The sequence below is a fragment of the Mercenaria mercenaria genome, chromosome 7 (genome assembly GCF_021730395.1).
Source record: "Mercenaria mercenaria strain notata chromosome 7, MADL_Memer_1, whole genome shotgun sequence".
Classification (NCBI taxonomy): Eukaryota; Metazoa; Mollusca; class Bivalvia; order Venerida; family Veneridae; genus Mercenaria; species Mercenaria mercenaria.
The window spans coordinates 70,037,765-70,053,588 of record NC_069367.1 but is presented as its reverse complement, the minus strand read 5'-3'; the positions used below and the strand labels follow the sequence as shown (position 1 = coordinate 70,053,588).

The following is a 15,824-nucleotide window of genomic DNA, read 5'->3' as shown; positions in this document are numbered from 1 at the left end:
CAGAGTTTGGCACAAGGGGCTACTATTTAAATTGCGGCAATATGGAATTAACGACATTTTATACGAATGGTTTAAAAGTTATCTTGAATCCAGAAGTCAGAAAGTTTTTGTTGGTTGCTCGTATTCTGATGTTAAATATGCAAATGCTGGCGTCCCTCAAGGGTCAGTGTTAGGTCCTCTTTTATTTCTGATATACGTTAATGATATAGCTGAAAACCTTGAAAGTTTAACGCGTCTTTTTGCTGATGACAGTTCCTTATCTGTAACTAGTTGTGACTCAAACTATATAGAATTAACTCTCAATGAAGACCTCAAACGGATATCAGAATGGGCAAAACAGTGGTTAGTTACATTTAACCCAAATAAGACAGAAGTTCTTTACTGCTCTTTTACTAATAATCCTAAACCTATTTTGTATTTCGATAATGTTCAGTTAGATTTTACTCAATACCATAAACATCTTGGTCTTACATTAAGTGATGACGGTACTTGGCATGAACATATTTCAAATATAACTAAATCTGCCTCAAAAATATTGGGATCAATGCGATTGTTAAAATTTAAATTAAACAGGAAAACTTTAAATCAAATTTATATTTCGTATATGCGGCCTATATTAGAGTATGCCAGTGTAATTTGGGATAGTTGTACCGAATACGAAAAGGAAAATATTGAAAAATTACAGTACGAAGCTGCAAGGTTAGTTACAGGTTTAACAAAGTCCGTTTCGATCGAAAGGTTACTACAAGAAATAGGATGGGTATCATTATCAGACCGTCGGTTGATTCAAAAACTTACTATAATGTATAAAGCAAAACACGGCGATTTACCAGACTATCTTAATACTCTCTTTCCACATGAAGTTTCAGAAACTACTCCTTATAACTTAAGAAACGATAATAATTATGTTACAATTGCAAGAAGAACAGAAATATTTTCCAAATCATTTATACCATCTGCTATTTCTGCTTGGAACAATCTAGAAATTAATATTCGAGAATCGTCCACTTTAAACGCTTTTAAGACAAGTCTCAAAGAAAAATTTAAACCTCCACAAGTTCCTTTGTTTTACTTATCTGGTGTAAGGACATTGTCTGTTTATCACGCCAGAATTAGAAACAGGTGTAGTAGTTTAAATGGTGATCTTTTTAAAAATCATTTAAGAGATTCAGCTCAGTGTGAATGTGGCTATGGCATTGAAGATGCTGAGCATTTCTTTTTTAAATGCAATTGTTTCCGAGATCAAAGACACCAATTATTTACATCCACACGCCCTTATCATCCCCTAAGTACTAACGCATTATTATTTGGTAAAGAAGATTTAACAATGGAGGAAAATTCACAGATATTCAACGAAGTGCAAAAGTTTATAAAACATACAGAAAGGTTTAAATAATACATAATATTAACAACAGACCAAACAACATCTTACTAATATCTGACTAGATTAATCCACCATTGTTCAAATTATATAAACGTTTAACATCTCGTGACAGTCGCAGACAGACAGAGAGACTCATGCCATCACATCGAAAGTGTTTGTTTTTTTTTCTTTGTATTATTCTTCTGTGTTCTTTTTTTCTTTTTTTTCTTCAGGATTAAGTGCTCTCATCTTCATTACTTTTTTCTCTTATAAACACTTGTACATCCGCCATCTGTAGTATATTATTGCTCGAGTGTATATGTTGTTATTTTTTGTGTTCGTTTTTTTCTAACTAAAGCTTAAGGGAAGGACAGTCTCTAATGTTGTCAGAACTTGTTGTCCGACCCTTTTGCCCTTTGATTATGTATGTTTGAATTGTAATTGTAATAATATATCAAAGAGCAATAAAATATGATTAAATCAATAGTAAATTCTTCTCATCAAGCATGTCAATGTTCGATCTGCTGTTAGCTTTTTTTTATAGCTTCAGTCCAGTGCCAATAAGAGAAATTGATACATTTAACAGTGGTTGTGTAGTCATCGCCTTACCCAATTACCCAATGTCATTGTTTCTACTCATTGGACAAAGCGTGGCGGCCGTAAAAGTCATCCATACTTCAGTGTTTCATTTCTTTTCTACAATGAAAAACTCTGAATTACGTATTGATATGTTTAGCATAGGTCAAGAATTACGTATTGATATATTTAGCATAAGTCAAGAATTACGTTTTGATATATTTAGCAAAAGTCTAGAATTACGTTTTGATATATTTAGCATAAGTCTGTGTTTGGAGTTGTTACTGGCAATTAAAAATCAAAAGGTACCTTAATTCGCATAATGGAATCTTTTAATCACATCTGTATAAATGTGTAGTGTTAACTGTACATTTACAATAGCTCAAATCGAAAGTAGAAAGTTAGTTTGTAAAAAAAACATTATACAAGTCTATATCGTTACTATTTATTTATAAGTGAAGACCTAGTTTTCAAGTGCTCTTATAGATACAGATTAGGTTAGATATATAACGGTTCAAGATAAAAGTCAAAGATAGCTAAAACAAAGCAATTCAGATACAGATTTACAGCTGAGTTATGGGGAAAAAGTCGCGAAATTTTAATATAAATCAAACGGATGGTGGGTATGGGTGGATTGTGGTGGCTTGTACATTTGTTGTTGGATTTATTATTGATGGATTGGCCTACTCGTTTGGGATTGTGCTGGTTGAGCTGCTGGAACAGTTTAAGCAAGACAGAGCTTCCACTGTCGTCGTTGGATCCATTCTTACCGGAGTCATGTATCTCATAGGTAAATATTGAACTGAAATAATGTGACAGGTAATAACTCATTGTTAAAAAAGTCTTGTCATAGGTCTCATTAGAAAATCATTATTTTATGGATAATTATCTACATAAAGAATGCTTCTCAGAGGTAGTTCCTTACTGTGTCGTTTTAGATAGCTCTCTGTAATAGTCGTGTTTCTTACAGATATTTTGTCACCGAAAAAATTTTCACAGACTTATTTATCATTGAAATAATGTATCTCTTAAGTTATAATGCAACGAAATATTATGTATCACATATCATTTGTAGGAATATATTTTTCCCACTAAAACACACCTGTGGTACTAATAATTGTCATTTATATGTATAAGAGGTGTATAATTACTGTTACATTTGGTGTGTTAAATGCTTCAAGTATTTCATATTTTACTTTTTACCCAACGTTTGATGTTTCAAAGTTTTCTGATATTACCTTTTGTTTTTATTTTGAAATTTTATCAAAAATTTGATATTGTATAATTTGATATATTCACAAAAAGTGTATTTTAGTAAATAAACAAGACGATCAACTGGCCTTGACATGACCTACCTGACTGTTTAGTACTTGTGCAAATAATAATTATCTACACATATACGATAAACTATGCAACATACATTTCAATGATATTCCCAAGCACATACTACCTGTAGAAACTTAATAACAATCATTTACACATAACCATGCTTTGTAGTAACGCCACAAGCCCGTATAGAGCAACAGAAATGCTAAGGATAAAGCCAAGGATAAAGATTCAATCCGAATAGCCACGTTCCGAGCGAGACAACAACAAAACATAAACACTACAGCAGTGTTTGCACCTTAATAAATACCTGCATTTTATATCAAATACCAAATGAAAGGCAATACTTAGCATTCATCTGGTTAACAGTGACAGCTGCTTTTTAAAAGTTTACGTTACATTACGTTACAGTTTGATACCAATTGCACGCAACTGAGCAAAGCGGTCCTTATCATAGTACAAATTACTGTTTTGTTAATACAACTTTTGTTGAAAAAGAGTATTAATTTCTACTGCACCCTTGGGAATCAACAGTGATTCCAGAAAAGGTTAAATACAAATTATGCCCATCTTTTGGTAAAATGTTTTATTTTACATCTTATGAGCTAACGTTTTAAGCTGCAATCGCAATTAAAAGTTACCTTGTAACTGCTGTTTATTAAAATATCCACTTGTTTTACATATGCCAGTTGGCATTACATACACAGTGTTTACTTACAAATATATTTTAAGTTTCTCTCTTTCTGATGAATACTTTTCTCATTCGATAAAATATGAACATTATTACTATTCAGCTATGCAACTCAGGATACAATATAAGATAAACTGTATATGTCATATGAAACAGACTGAGCCAATACCAAACTCCGCTAAGCCAATATGAGAAGATAAGGAATAATATGAAAACGAGAAAATCGTCATTCGGGATTCAAACATTTTGATTGATTGACATAAGGGGGCTTACACAGTACTAAATTATCAGAAATCAAGTGATTTCATATTGGTCTCCTTATCCGTTCTCCAGTAGTGGTAGGCCTACTGGCCCTCGTCATTCTGCTTTAGAACAATACGACAATTCTCGAGCAAACTACATATATATATAAAGGCCAATATGAAATCATTTGATTAATACTAATAACATTATAATACAAAACATATTATATGTAATATTCCAAGTTATAAGAATATATTTACATTCGCCCTATTATTTTCCAGTGAACAGAACAGCCGGGAAGCTGATTTTAATGTTAAATGCCACAAAATATGTGCAATTTATAATATTATCTTGTTTACAAATGGAAACGAAATATAATGTAAATATAAGAAATGAAACTATTTTTTATCGGTGTTCATGCGAAATGAACGACAGAATAGGATCGGCAAATTAAACATGAATCGCTAGCGCGATTCATAGATTTGCCGATCCTATTCTGTCGTTCATTTCGCATGAACACCGAAAAAATCATTTCATTTCTTAAGTGTCTGTATTTAGCAAAAACGCTATAAACCGTACAGATATTAGAGATAGTACGTGTACGAAGCATGAAAATATAGAATTTGATTTGATAACATTTCCTTAAATATTTGATATAATTATGTTCACAAGACAATACACATTAATACATGTAAAAGTTCAGTCATTGTATAAATTTATTAAGATGTTGGAAAATGAACAAACACGTTTATTATATTGTAATAATATTTCTCGATATGTCACCAGAAAGTGTATAATTAATGATTGTCAAACACTATATAACAATATATAGGAGTATCTCTATTAATTACGCGAAAATACGCCCATTTTCACAGTACATCAGCTTGAAGCCTTCTTCTGCTGAGAGATTTCAATAAAACTTGGATATCTGATTTTGATTAACTGTACAACAATCCCATATTATAATATCCAAGATTAATTGAAATATTTCATACGTAGAAGGTGATGTGACAGACAGAGTGTTTTCGTACATAACATTAATAAATCAGTAACACGTTGGACAACGACCTACACTCGACATCATAATAAACCAGTAACACGTTGGACAACGACCTACACTCGACATCATAATAAACCAGTAACACGTTGGACAACGACCTACACTCGCTACACTCGACATCATAATAAACCAGTAACACGTTGGACAACGACCTACACTCGACATAATCAGTAAACACAGACAACCTCTGCGTTTAAGGTCAATTGACACTATCTCTACATATAATCGTAACACACTTAAGGTCATAGATGCATGATGTTGCATTTAAGATATTTCTCCAAATGATGATAAATCCAGGAAGAAATAAAGTAGATATATAGTTAGTTTTAAATTCCCATAATAAATGATTTTAAGTCTACCGTCTTGTGTCCCAGTCCGTTCTGGTTTTCTCAAAGCAAGTTTGCATAATTTATGGTGAAATAAGACATTGTGTCCAGTCCAAACTAGTTCTTGGTGATAAAGCCAGACAAATATGTTTACCAGTTATTAAACAGGTCACATTCATATAGCTCCGCTATAAAATACACCATCCCTTAACTGGCACAAAATAGTGCCACTCCTTATTTGATACAAAATGGCACCATCCCTTAATTGAAACAAAATTCGCAAACCCTGGATGAAAATAAATTGAGAAAATGGCTTGCCTCTCAATAGTCAAAACTATTGCCCTAGGTCTAAAGAAACGAGAGTCAGTAATTTTGACTTTTTTGACTATAGATCTAAACCATGAGTGTTTTATTAAAAATTTCAAACTATGGACCGGCGATTTTATAGAGTCGCGTAATAATTGATATTGTTCTTGCTAAGTTATAACCTGTTGTAAACGGTGATTGAAATATTCGTTTTTAAAACATACCTTAGGATGACACTTTTGTGAACAGACCCAAGATGCTTATGAGAAGGTAATGTTATTAAAATTTTACTTTAATCAAGCAAATGTGTTTTTGTTATCCTATCGCGGTTTTGTTAGATATCTTTAAGCAGAGTTTGGTCAATGTCATAAGGTGCAGAAACAAGTAATGCATTTATTTAACATAGTCCTTTAAACAGTCCATAAAATGTCAGTATAAGTACTGATAGATATGATAACTCACCTTGAAAGATAACTGCTATATAAAACAGGTCAATTTTGTATTAATATATATCAATCTTTCCTCTATAACTTGTGACAAAGGTACATTAATTCTATCAACATAACATTTATGTCCCTTTGTAAAGCATGCATACTAGTTGATATATTATAACAACAAAGCATGTACACGGAATAAACAAGATGAATACTAAATTTTAATATGTTACAATAAGTAAAAAAATAATTATTGCGTCATAAAACATGAACATTATCACATGAGGCAAAAAATTTAGAGAACAAAGTCCAAATACGCAATCTTATGAATGCAAAAAAAGGTTGTAGTAATTCATATTGTGTCCATATAAGGTACTATTCTACCCAAACACATAATACTTTACATATATGCTGTGTAGTTTTTGTTCAAGTGTTTTTCAGATATGAAACTGGACAAAATATACCTTTAAAGAAATATATGATTTGTAGATGATGACCGTCGATTTACTATGGTTGGAATTACAGAACATCACAGTGCACTAAAATAAAATATATTTCATTTATTTACTAAATGAGAGGTACATGAATGTTCGAACAATTAAACATACCATTCAAATCGGCGATTTATATCAAAGTTGTTAGTATGTCTGGTCATTTGCAATCATAGAATCTATTCAATGTCAAGTTGTAACAGAATTCCACTTTAGCCGGTGCTAGGGGCGCTAGGGTTAGTGCCCACGTCATCATAGGTCATGAACAGACTGAGTCAAACCGTGTCTATTTTTATTCCTCAAATAATCATATATGGTGAAGTATCAGATACCTGTATCTTTCTTATTGATAGTTGACACAGTTTTCTAATTATTCATATAGGTTTCATACATACAAGTTTTGAATGCTCTTGCGCAGCGGCTTAATGCCATTACGTATTATACAAAATGAAAGTTCTCTGACTAGATAACTGTACACATTATTCTACATATTCTTTACAAAATTTGTAGGGCATTTAGTAATTTTTCTTTTCATGTTTCAAATCTTGTGCTGGATTTTGGCTCTTAACTAATATATTTATGATAAGGAGCAAGAATACTCATACTAGCAGTAGTTCTCGTGTTTGTCATCCGGCTTTTTATCTGGTATATATAAATTATGTATTTGAGAAATAGATTACAAAGATACAAATATATGTCAACTTTGTTTATATTTTATACGTTTTTGAAACACATATCAGCATCCGATAATCAACAGCTGTGTTACTAACAAATACACTACAAACATAGATACGACAGCATACAAAAGTCTTGTCAATTCTCAGGTAGAATATTCATTTTCAGTCTGGTCACCTTAAACTTAAATATCAATAAAATAAAAATGGTAGAAATGGAGAGGCGAAATTCTTTTGGTTTAAGATCATTGGAGAACAGACGAAATGATGCAAAATTAATAATATTTTATAAAATTGTCTTTTCACTAGTAGCTTTTCCCGTCCCCACTTATGGGTAAGACTGACTGGTCACACACACGCACGCACGCACAGAGACACTCACCCTGGCCTATAGACGAATCAATATAGTTTCCATTTTTTCCTTTTTTCCAAGTACCCCCGACTTATGGAACAACCTACCGTCTGAAATTTTTCTCCTGCCCACACTTAAATCTTTCAAGCAGACGGTATACCAACGCACATGAAATTAATTGTAACAAAGTGTGTTTTAACCCGATTTTACTATTCTTGTCTCTATAACAAATGCTTAACTGTTTTCACTCTAACTTTTTCACTTTGACATTCACACTGTCAATACTTTTGAATCTTAATAATATTTGAAAGGGAAGTAAAACAGTAATCGAAGACAGACAGATAGATAGAAGTAGGACTATGAGAAAAAAGACGATATTTTCTCTTCCTAAGGTCACCATTTTCATAACAGATACTAAAAGTTTAAATAATGTAAACGATTCAATATACAGAACGTTTCATGGTTTAAGTTATTTTACAACTGTACTGATGTTATCTAATACACTAAATGTTTCTTTATCCTTGAGCCAGTGCACTTTTGACATATATGGCTGTCGTGTCATTGAGTTCTTCAGGGTTGTGATCGTCAACGTAAGATTTGCCATACGTACTTTTCAAATTTATGTAGATTGTTTGAATTATTCTACTGTTATTATCTAATACACGTTCATGTTTTTTTCATCTAAAGAACATTTAGCCGGTGCTGTTTTAGACATGTCTGGCTGCCGTATCAGCGAGTTCTTTAGGATTGTGATCAGCAACGTCAGTTTCGTCATAAGAACCTTTGTTTAAAATATTCTACTGTTGTTATCTAACACAAATTAATGATTTTTTCATCCACAGAACCTTTAGCCAGTGCCCTTTTTAACACATATTGCTGCCGTATCATTGTGTTCTGCAGGGTTGTGATCAGCAACATCAGATTCGCCATTAGAACGTTTCAGATTTATGTAGATGGTTTAATTATTCTATTTATACGCCTATATGTTTCTTTACTACTTCAAGTTCCTTTGGGCAGTGCCTATTTTGTTGTGTATTGCTGCCTGATATTATCTAATACAAATGTTTATTCGATCTATAGGACTTTTGACCAGTGCATTATCAGGCATGTGTTGCTGCCAGTTATTATCTAATACACCTAAATATTTCATTAATCTACAGGGCCTTTGGTCGGTATCCTATCTGACATAAATACGTACCTATTATTATCTAACACACCTAAATGTTACTTTAATTTACAGGACATTTGGCTGGTGCCCTGCCTGACATATATACCTACCTCACCTAAATATTACTTTAATCTGCAGGACCTTTGGCTGGTGCCCTATCTGACATATATGGCTGCCGTATTATCGTGTTCCTTGGGGCTGTGATAAGCAGTGTCGGCTTCGTCATCAGCTCTTTTGCCACAAGCGTATTGTATCTCTACTTCTCCTACGGTTTGCTTGGAGGTAACGACATCTGTTATTGTTTTTCTTACAAGGAGTCTTATCTACATGAATCTTACCCGTAACCTTTGAGTTTATTTTGTGTCTATTTAAATGGGGATAAGAAAACAACAGTGAATCAGCTTCAATGTCTGACCACATAATCAAACGATTTACTTTTTTCACTTCGATATTTTTGTAAATCAACAATGAGTAACATACAGTAAATATTATCTCGATGTATACATAATTATCACGACGTAAGACAGAATAAACGATCATACAGCCAAATATGTAACACAATTTTATAACAATATTAAAAACTTTCAAACAAAAACTCATTTCTTGTAAACAAAATAGTTTTGGGGGAAACCTACCGAGTGTGTAGTCTTAATGTGGTCCTTATCTACATTTCTGTCAACACAGAATTACTCGTTGTCATCCATACATGTGTACTGAAGTGTTAGCAAACTGTTCTAAGTTTTAGGCTGATTAGACAGGTACTATGAGCATCATTCACATGCTAAAATCATTCTAGTAAGATGATGTTCATAGTAACATCTTATTGTTTTTGTATTCTGTATTTATCTTCATACCTTAAAGAGTTAAAAGAATCTAAAGGAAACAGTATCAAGTTAAAGGTGAAAATTATTGGTTTCCTTACTTGCACTTGTATCGATTGATTTGACATTTAAGGTACCGCTTGTGATTTAAAATGCTATCACTGTAATCATATTCATTTCTCCAAAAGGTCTTGGCTTTGGATTTATGTTCCTGCCAGCGGGTGTCTGTGTCATTCAACACTTCACAAAACGTCGAGCTTTAGCCAACGGTATAGCTGTATGTGGATCAGGTAAATTATAAAACATGGTCACTCAGTGTATAGCTGTATGTGGATCAGGTAAAATATAAAACATGGTAATTCAGTGTGTAGTTGTTTGTGGATCAGGTAAAATAAAAAACATGGTCACTCAGTGTAATGCTGGGAGCACAACAGTATGTGAATCAGATAAAATGCACAATATGGTCATTCAGTGTAATGCTGGGATCACAACTCTATGCGGGTCAGATAAAGTCCAAAACATGGTCACTCTGCAATGCCGGGGTCACAACTGTATGTGTTAATATGATACCTGCAGTATACTGCAACATAACATCAAGGTTTCCAGTACATTCTGAGAATGAAGGCTGCATTTCGTTAACTTCTTTAAGGTGCTCAAAATGATTGACCAGTGATACACAGGACGTTTTATACTCGTATCTAAACATTGTTTTATAAAGCATATTGCAATGCTTGTTATGTCTTTTTACGGGACACTATTCTAGAGTTATTGCGACACTTATTCTGTCCTGTAGCAGACTTTAGAATGATTGCAATACTTGTTTTATCTTGTAGCGGACTATAGTGTGATAGCAATATTTTTCCGTCTTGTAGCAATCTCTAGAATTATTGCAATGCAGGTATTTATGTTGTCCTGTAGCAGCTCTAGAGCGATATCAATACTTGTTCTGCCTGGCGGCGGACTCAGGAGTGATCGCACTATATACTTGTCCCGTCTTATAGAGGACCCTTAGAGTGACAGCAAATAAAATATGTAAAAAGATCCTTTGGAAGTAAAGAATGCAGCCCAGAAGAATAACTGACTGAGTCTGTTCATGAGAGGTAATGGAATTGTGCAACACCTCTCACGCCCCTAGCACCGGCTTAAGCGGAACTCTATTGCACATATGTTGAATGGACTCCATGATCCCAAAGGACCAAAAAATATAACAACACTGAATCCAAGTACGGGAGGACAACACTTGTTTTGTCTTGTAGCGGATTCTAGAGTGATTGAATAGCTTTTAACGTTTTAATGTAACGTATCTAGTCCTAATAAAAAGACGCACCACATTTTCACTTAGTGATGTTATCATTTCTGGCTTCTTTTAGAATCATTGAGCTTATAAAAGAGTTATGTTTAGGTACAAGGGGTGGGGGGAGTGTTGTTGCGCATTCCGTTACTCTAAATAAACCCAGTCATACCCGGTGAATGGTATTAGTTTGCTTGGTTGTGTTTTATGTTTTAAACGGAAGTTTTGTTTCAAAAGTGGCATTTTTTAAAACATTTTATTTTAAAACAAGCAGTAAACTGCAATTAAATATCGCAATTTAGATTTCGTTTTCAGTTACAGTACCATGTCGTTTAAGTAGTACACAAGTTGTGTCGACATATTTTAAGTCACAGCTGTTGTTTTATTATGTCTATAGGTGTTGGGACATTTGTTATGAATCATCTCACGAGATACATGCTTGACCACTACGGATGGAGAGGAACTGTTTTACTGTTTGCAGGAATCGCCCTGCAAGGCGCTGCGTTGGGACTTCTATTATTACCTCCATTGCCCAAGCTGAAAGATCCAACACTGACTGACGCGCCGAAAGCGATGTATATCAAAAATATCAACGCAGACGACCAGCATTCCATTAACAGGAGACTTAAAACAAAATCATGTTTCTCATGTTTTAGAAGTGTTGACAGTGCAGAAGAGGTCAATGAGTCGGAGCTAAAAGTATTCAATATAAACGATACTCTAGACACAAACGTGCAATTATCTCGATATGAAACTAACATGGACAAAGTTATTTATGACAAAAAAGGAAACAGTTTAAAACGAGTTATTCAGCGTATTTTCAGTAGTAAATTGTTAACCCATGGAGGGTTTATATTGTTTTTATTTGCTAACTTTGCTGTACATCTGGCATTTACAATCCCCTTCAATCTACTGCCTGACCAGGCTGTTGAAAATGGTATGACAAAACACGAGGCATCCTGGCTGATTTCTTCAATTGGTGAGCGGTTTTTAATGTTTCTGCAATGACATAAAATACATTTATACACTGTATAAAATTGATATATCGTAACCATAGCGCAAAAGTAATTAAATGCATTGAATTAAATGAAAACCACTTTTTGCGATTTGATGACGATATTCATTTTTTATAATGATTAATTATTATGAAATTAATATAAAGCCGTCTGATTCCTGGATTACTTGTTTTTACACTCGTCTCGGAAAGTACGTTATCTGCAGAAACTTGGTCATACGGTATGCAAAACTGGATTAAGTGATACAAGTAGAAAAAATGCACATTAAAAAAGACAGACAGATTCCCTTTATTGATTGTGAAGAAGGTTTTTGTTATATATCTTTATCATATATAATATTTTAAGAATAAACTAACAAGCTTGTTTCTTTTTCATCTATATCACTCGCTACGAATAAGTTTGATTTACACAGAGTTTACCAAACAAAACAACACAAAACTTGATTACATCATGACAATAGCGTCCATTCTTTATTGTAGGGATTACTAATACCTTAAGCAGAATTTTTCTCGGTTGGTTGGCAGATAGAAAATGCGTAAACAGGATGGTAATGTTGGATATTGTGATATTTCTGGCCGGAATTATCACAGGCCTATCACCACTCCTAACAACATTTCAATCAAAGTTGATATATCCTTGTCTTTATGGTGTGATGATAGGTAATATACTCCCCTTATATTTACTTACTAATCTTTTATTTTTCATTGTTGGTAAGTGCTTAGATAAATTTGATTCACACTGTTTAGAAACATTGGAACATGCTGAGGCCATTTTGCTTATTAACACATTCGAATTTCTCAGTGTGGCGTTTCAGGGGATTGTATTTCGTTCCTAGGGGCCTCCGTGGCCGAGTGGTTAAGGTCTCTGACTTCAAATCACTTGCCCCTCATTGATGTGGGTTCGAGCCTCACTCGGGGTGTTGAATTCTTCATGTGAGGAAGCCATCCAGCTGGCTTACGGAAGTTCGGTGGTTCTACCCAGGTGCCCGCTCGTGATGAAATAATACACGGAGGGGCACATGGAGTCTTCCTCCACCATCAAAGCTGGAAAGTCGCCATATGACCTATAATTGTGTCGGTGCGACGTTAAACCCAACAAAATAAATAAAATAAAATAAATGTATTTCGGTCCGTTGGCACAGCTGGCAGCACTTGTGACCCGGAGTTGAATTCAATACCTTGCACGAATTATAAAATTTAAAATGACCAGTGTTTATGGATAACATGTTTATGGCAACGTTTATATGTCATTGCTGTACAATATTTCTAACGTAAAGTAAGTGAATTTTAAAAGCATAATATTTATCACTGTTTCATACACAACATACTAATTTTATTACATTGAAGGTGGCTATGTAACATTATGTCCAGTAGTACTGGCTGACTTATTTGGTACAGAAATGATCGCACAATCGTTTGGTATGTGGCTGTTTGCATGTGGCCTTGCTGGTACTATTTCGTCGCCGATTGGAGGTATATCACTTTAAAATATTAGCATTGGGATGACACATATCATCATCTGAATTCATATTCAGAACTTTTGTTATGTTACAAGCACAATTGTCAAGTCAGATCACTATATGAGACAAAAATGTATCGCGCACCATAAAATATGTACAATGTATACCTAGACTGCACACATAGAAATACATAGCTTAACCTAGCAATTATATATCATGTGACTTGCGAACTGTCATGATACTTTAAGTTATTGAATAAATTTGAAAAAGTAGTTTACAAGTACGAATGTTGATTTAATGTGCAAACGCCGAATTTTCAAGAAACGCACTATTCTCTTATTGTTGCACATAAAGGTAATTCAGGGAGATATATTTTGAGCCAGTGTCATGACGAAATAAAGCAAAACTCAGAAGAACATAATATACTTCGCTGATGTTTAATGATTTTTGTGATGTTTAACCAATGGTAATTTGACCTTCAGCAATGATATTATGTTTGCTGAATGCCGTATTTTCTTGGAAGTGCTACTGAAAGATGACGTTTAATCCAAGCAAACATATCTTTTCTTTCTGAAAATAGCGCGGGAGTAAGGGAGGGGCGGTCTGTCATAATGTAGGGTTTAACTGTATGTCTGTTTTTATTTCCAGGCTGGCTGTACGATACGACAAACAATTACGACATCACGTTTGTTATTGCTGGGGCGGAATTTCTTCTTGCCGGACTTCTGTTTCTCGCCTCAATATGTGTTTCAAGAAACAAAAAATAAATTTGCATCAAGTCAAACCTCAGCAAGCATTGGTATTTTGGACCATTAGTGGCAAAGCAATGGCTATTAATGGTATTAAAGATTAAACCAAATCATACATCAGTATCTAACCGCTTTCTGCCGGAAACAAAACATCGGACAGATATTACGTCGATTTGACAAGGCTGATTATGTAATGCTTGCTGGGGAAGAATTAAAATCGATTTTGCTTTTTAATATTTCTTTCTGTAAAACAAAATAAAAATAATTTGCATATATAAGATGTTTAGATATGTTGTGAAATGCTTTGATTATCATAGCTTGTATGGAGTTGAATGAGTACCGTTGTGTCGTACCAAAATGACCCACGTTTTCACGCAGTTGTTTGTATTTTGTACATGTATAAATATGCATTACCATTTTGAATTCCTTAATAAGGGTTTATTATAGAGCCACATATGTGTAATTACACATATTGTATCTTTCATTTTCATGCATTTTAATGTTCAAAGTTATGTAAAGGTTTATGTAATTTGTTTGGTCACCTCTTTTAAAGAAAATGTTCATTTGAATTTTATATTTTGTAAAAAAATACACTTTAGAATATATAAATCTAATTTTGACGGAGAAAAAACGTGATTGCAAATATAAAGTTTGCCTTTTAAAACACCATAAATATTTATTTGTATTTTATTCTAAACATTTTTGTTCACAAACTTTGTAAATCTATGCCTGACTCTCATCAGGTACTTATATGTCATATTCTTATAGTTTTTCTGTTTTTTGTTTTGTTTTGAGGTTCTTACAGGTTTATAATAGTTTTTGTCAAAGTATAATCGATTCAATGCATATAATTGTTATTTTTCCAAGCTGAATGAAGGTGAAACTTAAAGATCACCAAAGTCATTATATGAGCCGTGCCATGAGAAAACCAACATAGTGGCTTTGCGACCAGCATGGATCCAGACCAGCCTGCGCATCCGCGCAGTCTGGTCAGGCTCCATGCTGTTCGCTTTTAAAGCCTATTGGAATTGGAGAAACTGTTAGCGAACAGCATGGATCCTGACCAGACTGCGCGGATGCGCAGGCTGGTCTGGATCCATGCTGGTCGCAAAGCCACTATGTTGGTTTTCCCATGGCGCGGCTCATATATGCCTTAATCGTTTGCATTTATAAGTGATCAATGTCTTTCAGTTATGATATATTAGCAGTACTTTTATCAGATTTAATTTTTAATGAGTAGACAGCTGAAAGCTGTGTTTTAGACAACATAACTGCAATGTCGACAGGCACGGCGCATTTCGTTTTCACTGCAGGTTGACCTCGGCCAAGTGGTTTTTTAATTTGTTAAAGACTCTTGCAAATATTATATACAGTTCATACAAAGTGTAATAAGCATAACATATTATATGGTCATTCTTAAAGAAATTACGAGAGACTAAAAGTATGTCGTCAATACACAACGTTATGTATATAATGAA

General features: G+C 33.8%; 1 protein-coding gene across 1 annotated transcript; it reads left to right on the top strand.

Moving 5' to 3' along the window:
- The first annotated feature begins 2,290 nt into the window (after positions 1-2,290).
- Positions 2,291-15,288, top strand: LOC123555743 (monocarboxylate transporter 14-like). Its single transcript, XM_053548624.1, has 7 exons — positions 2,291-2,729; positions 9,149-9,292; positions 10,020-10,121; positions 11,520-12,101; positions 12,618-12,797; positions 13,485-13,610; positions 14,246-15,288. Exons 1-7 carry the CDS (start codon positions 2,516-2,518, stop codon positions 14,362-14,364), a joined length of 1,467 nt encoding a protein of 488 aa, XP_053404599.1. The 5' UTR covers positions 2,291-2,515; the 3' UTR covers positions 14,365-15,288.
- Positions 15,289-15,824: the final 536 nt, after the last annotated feature.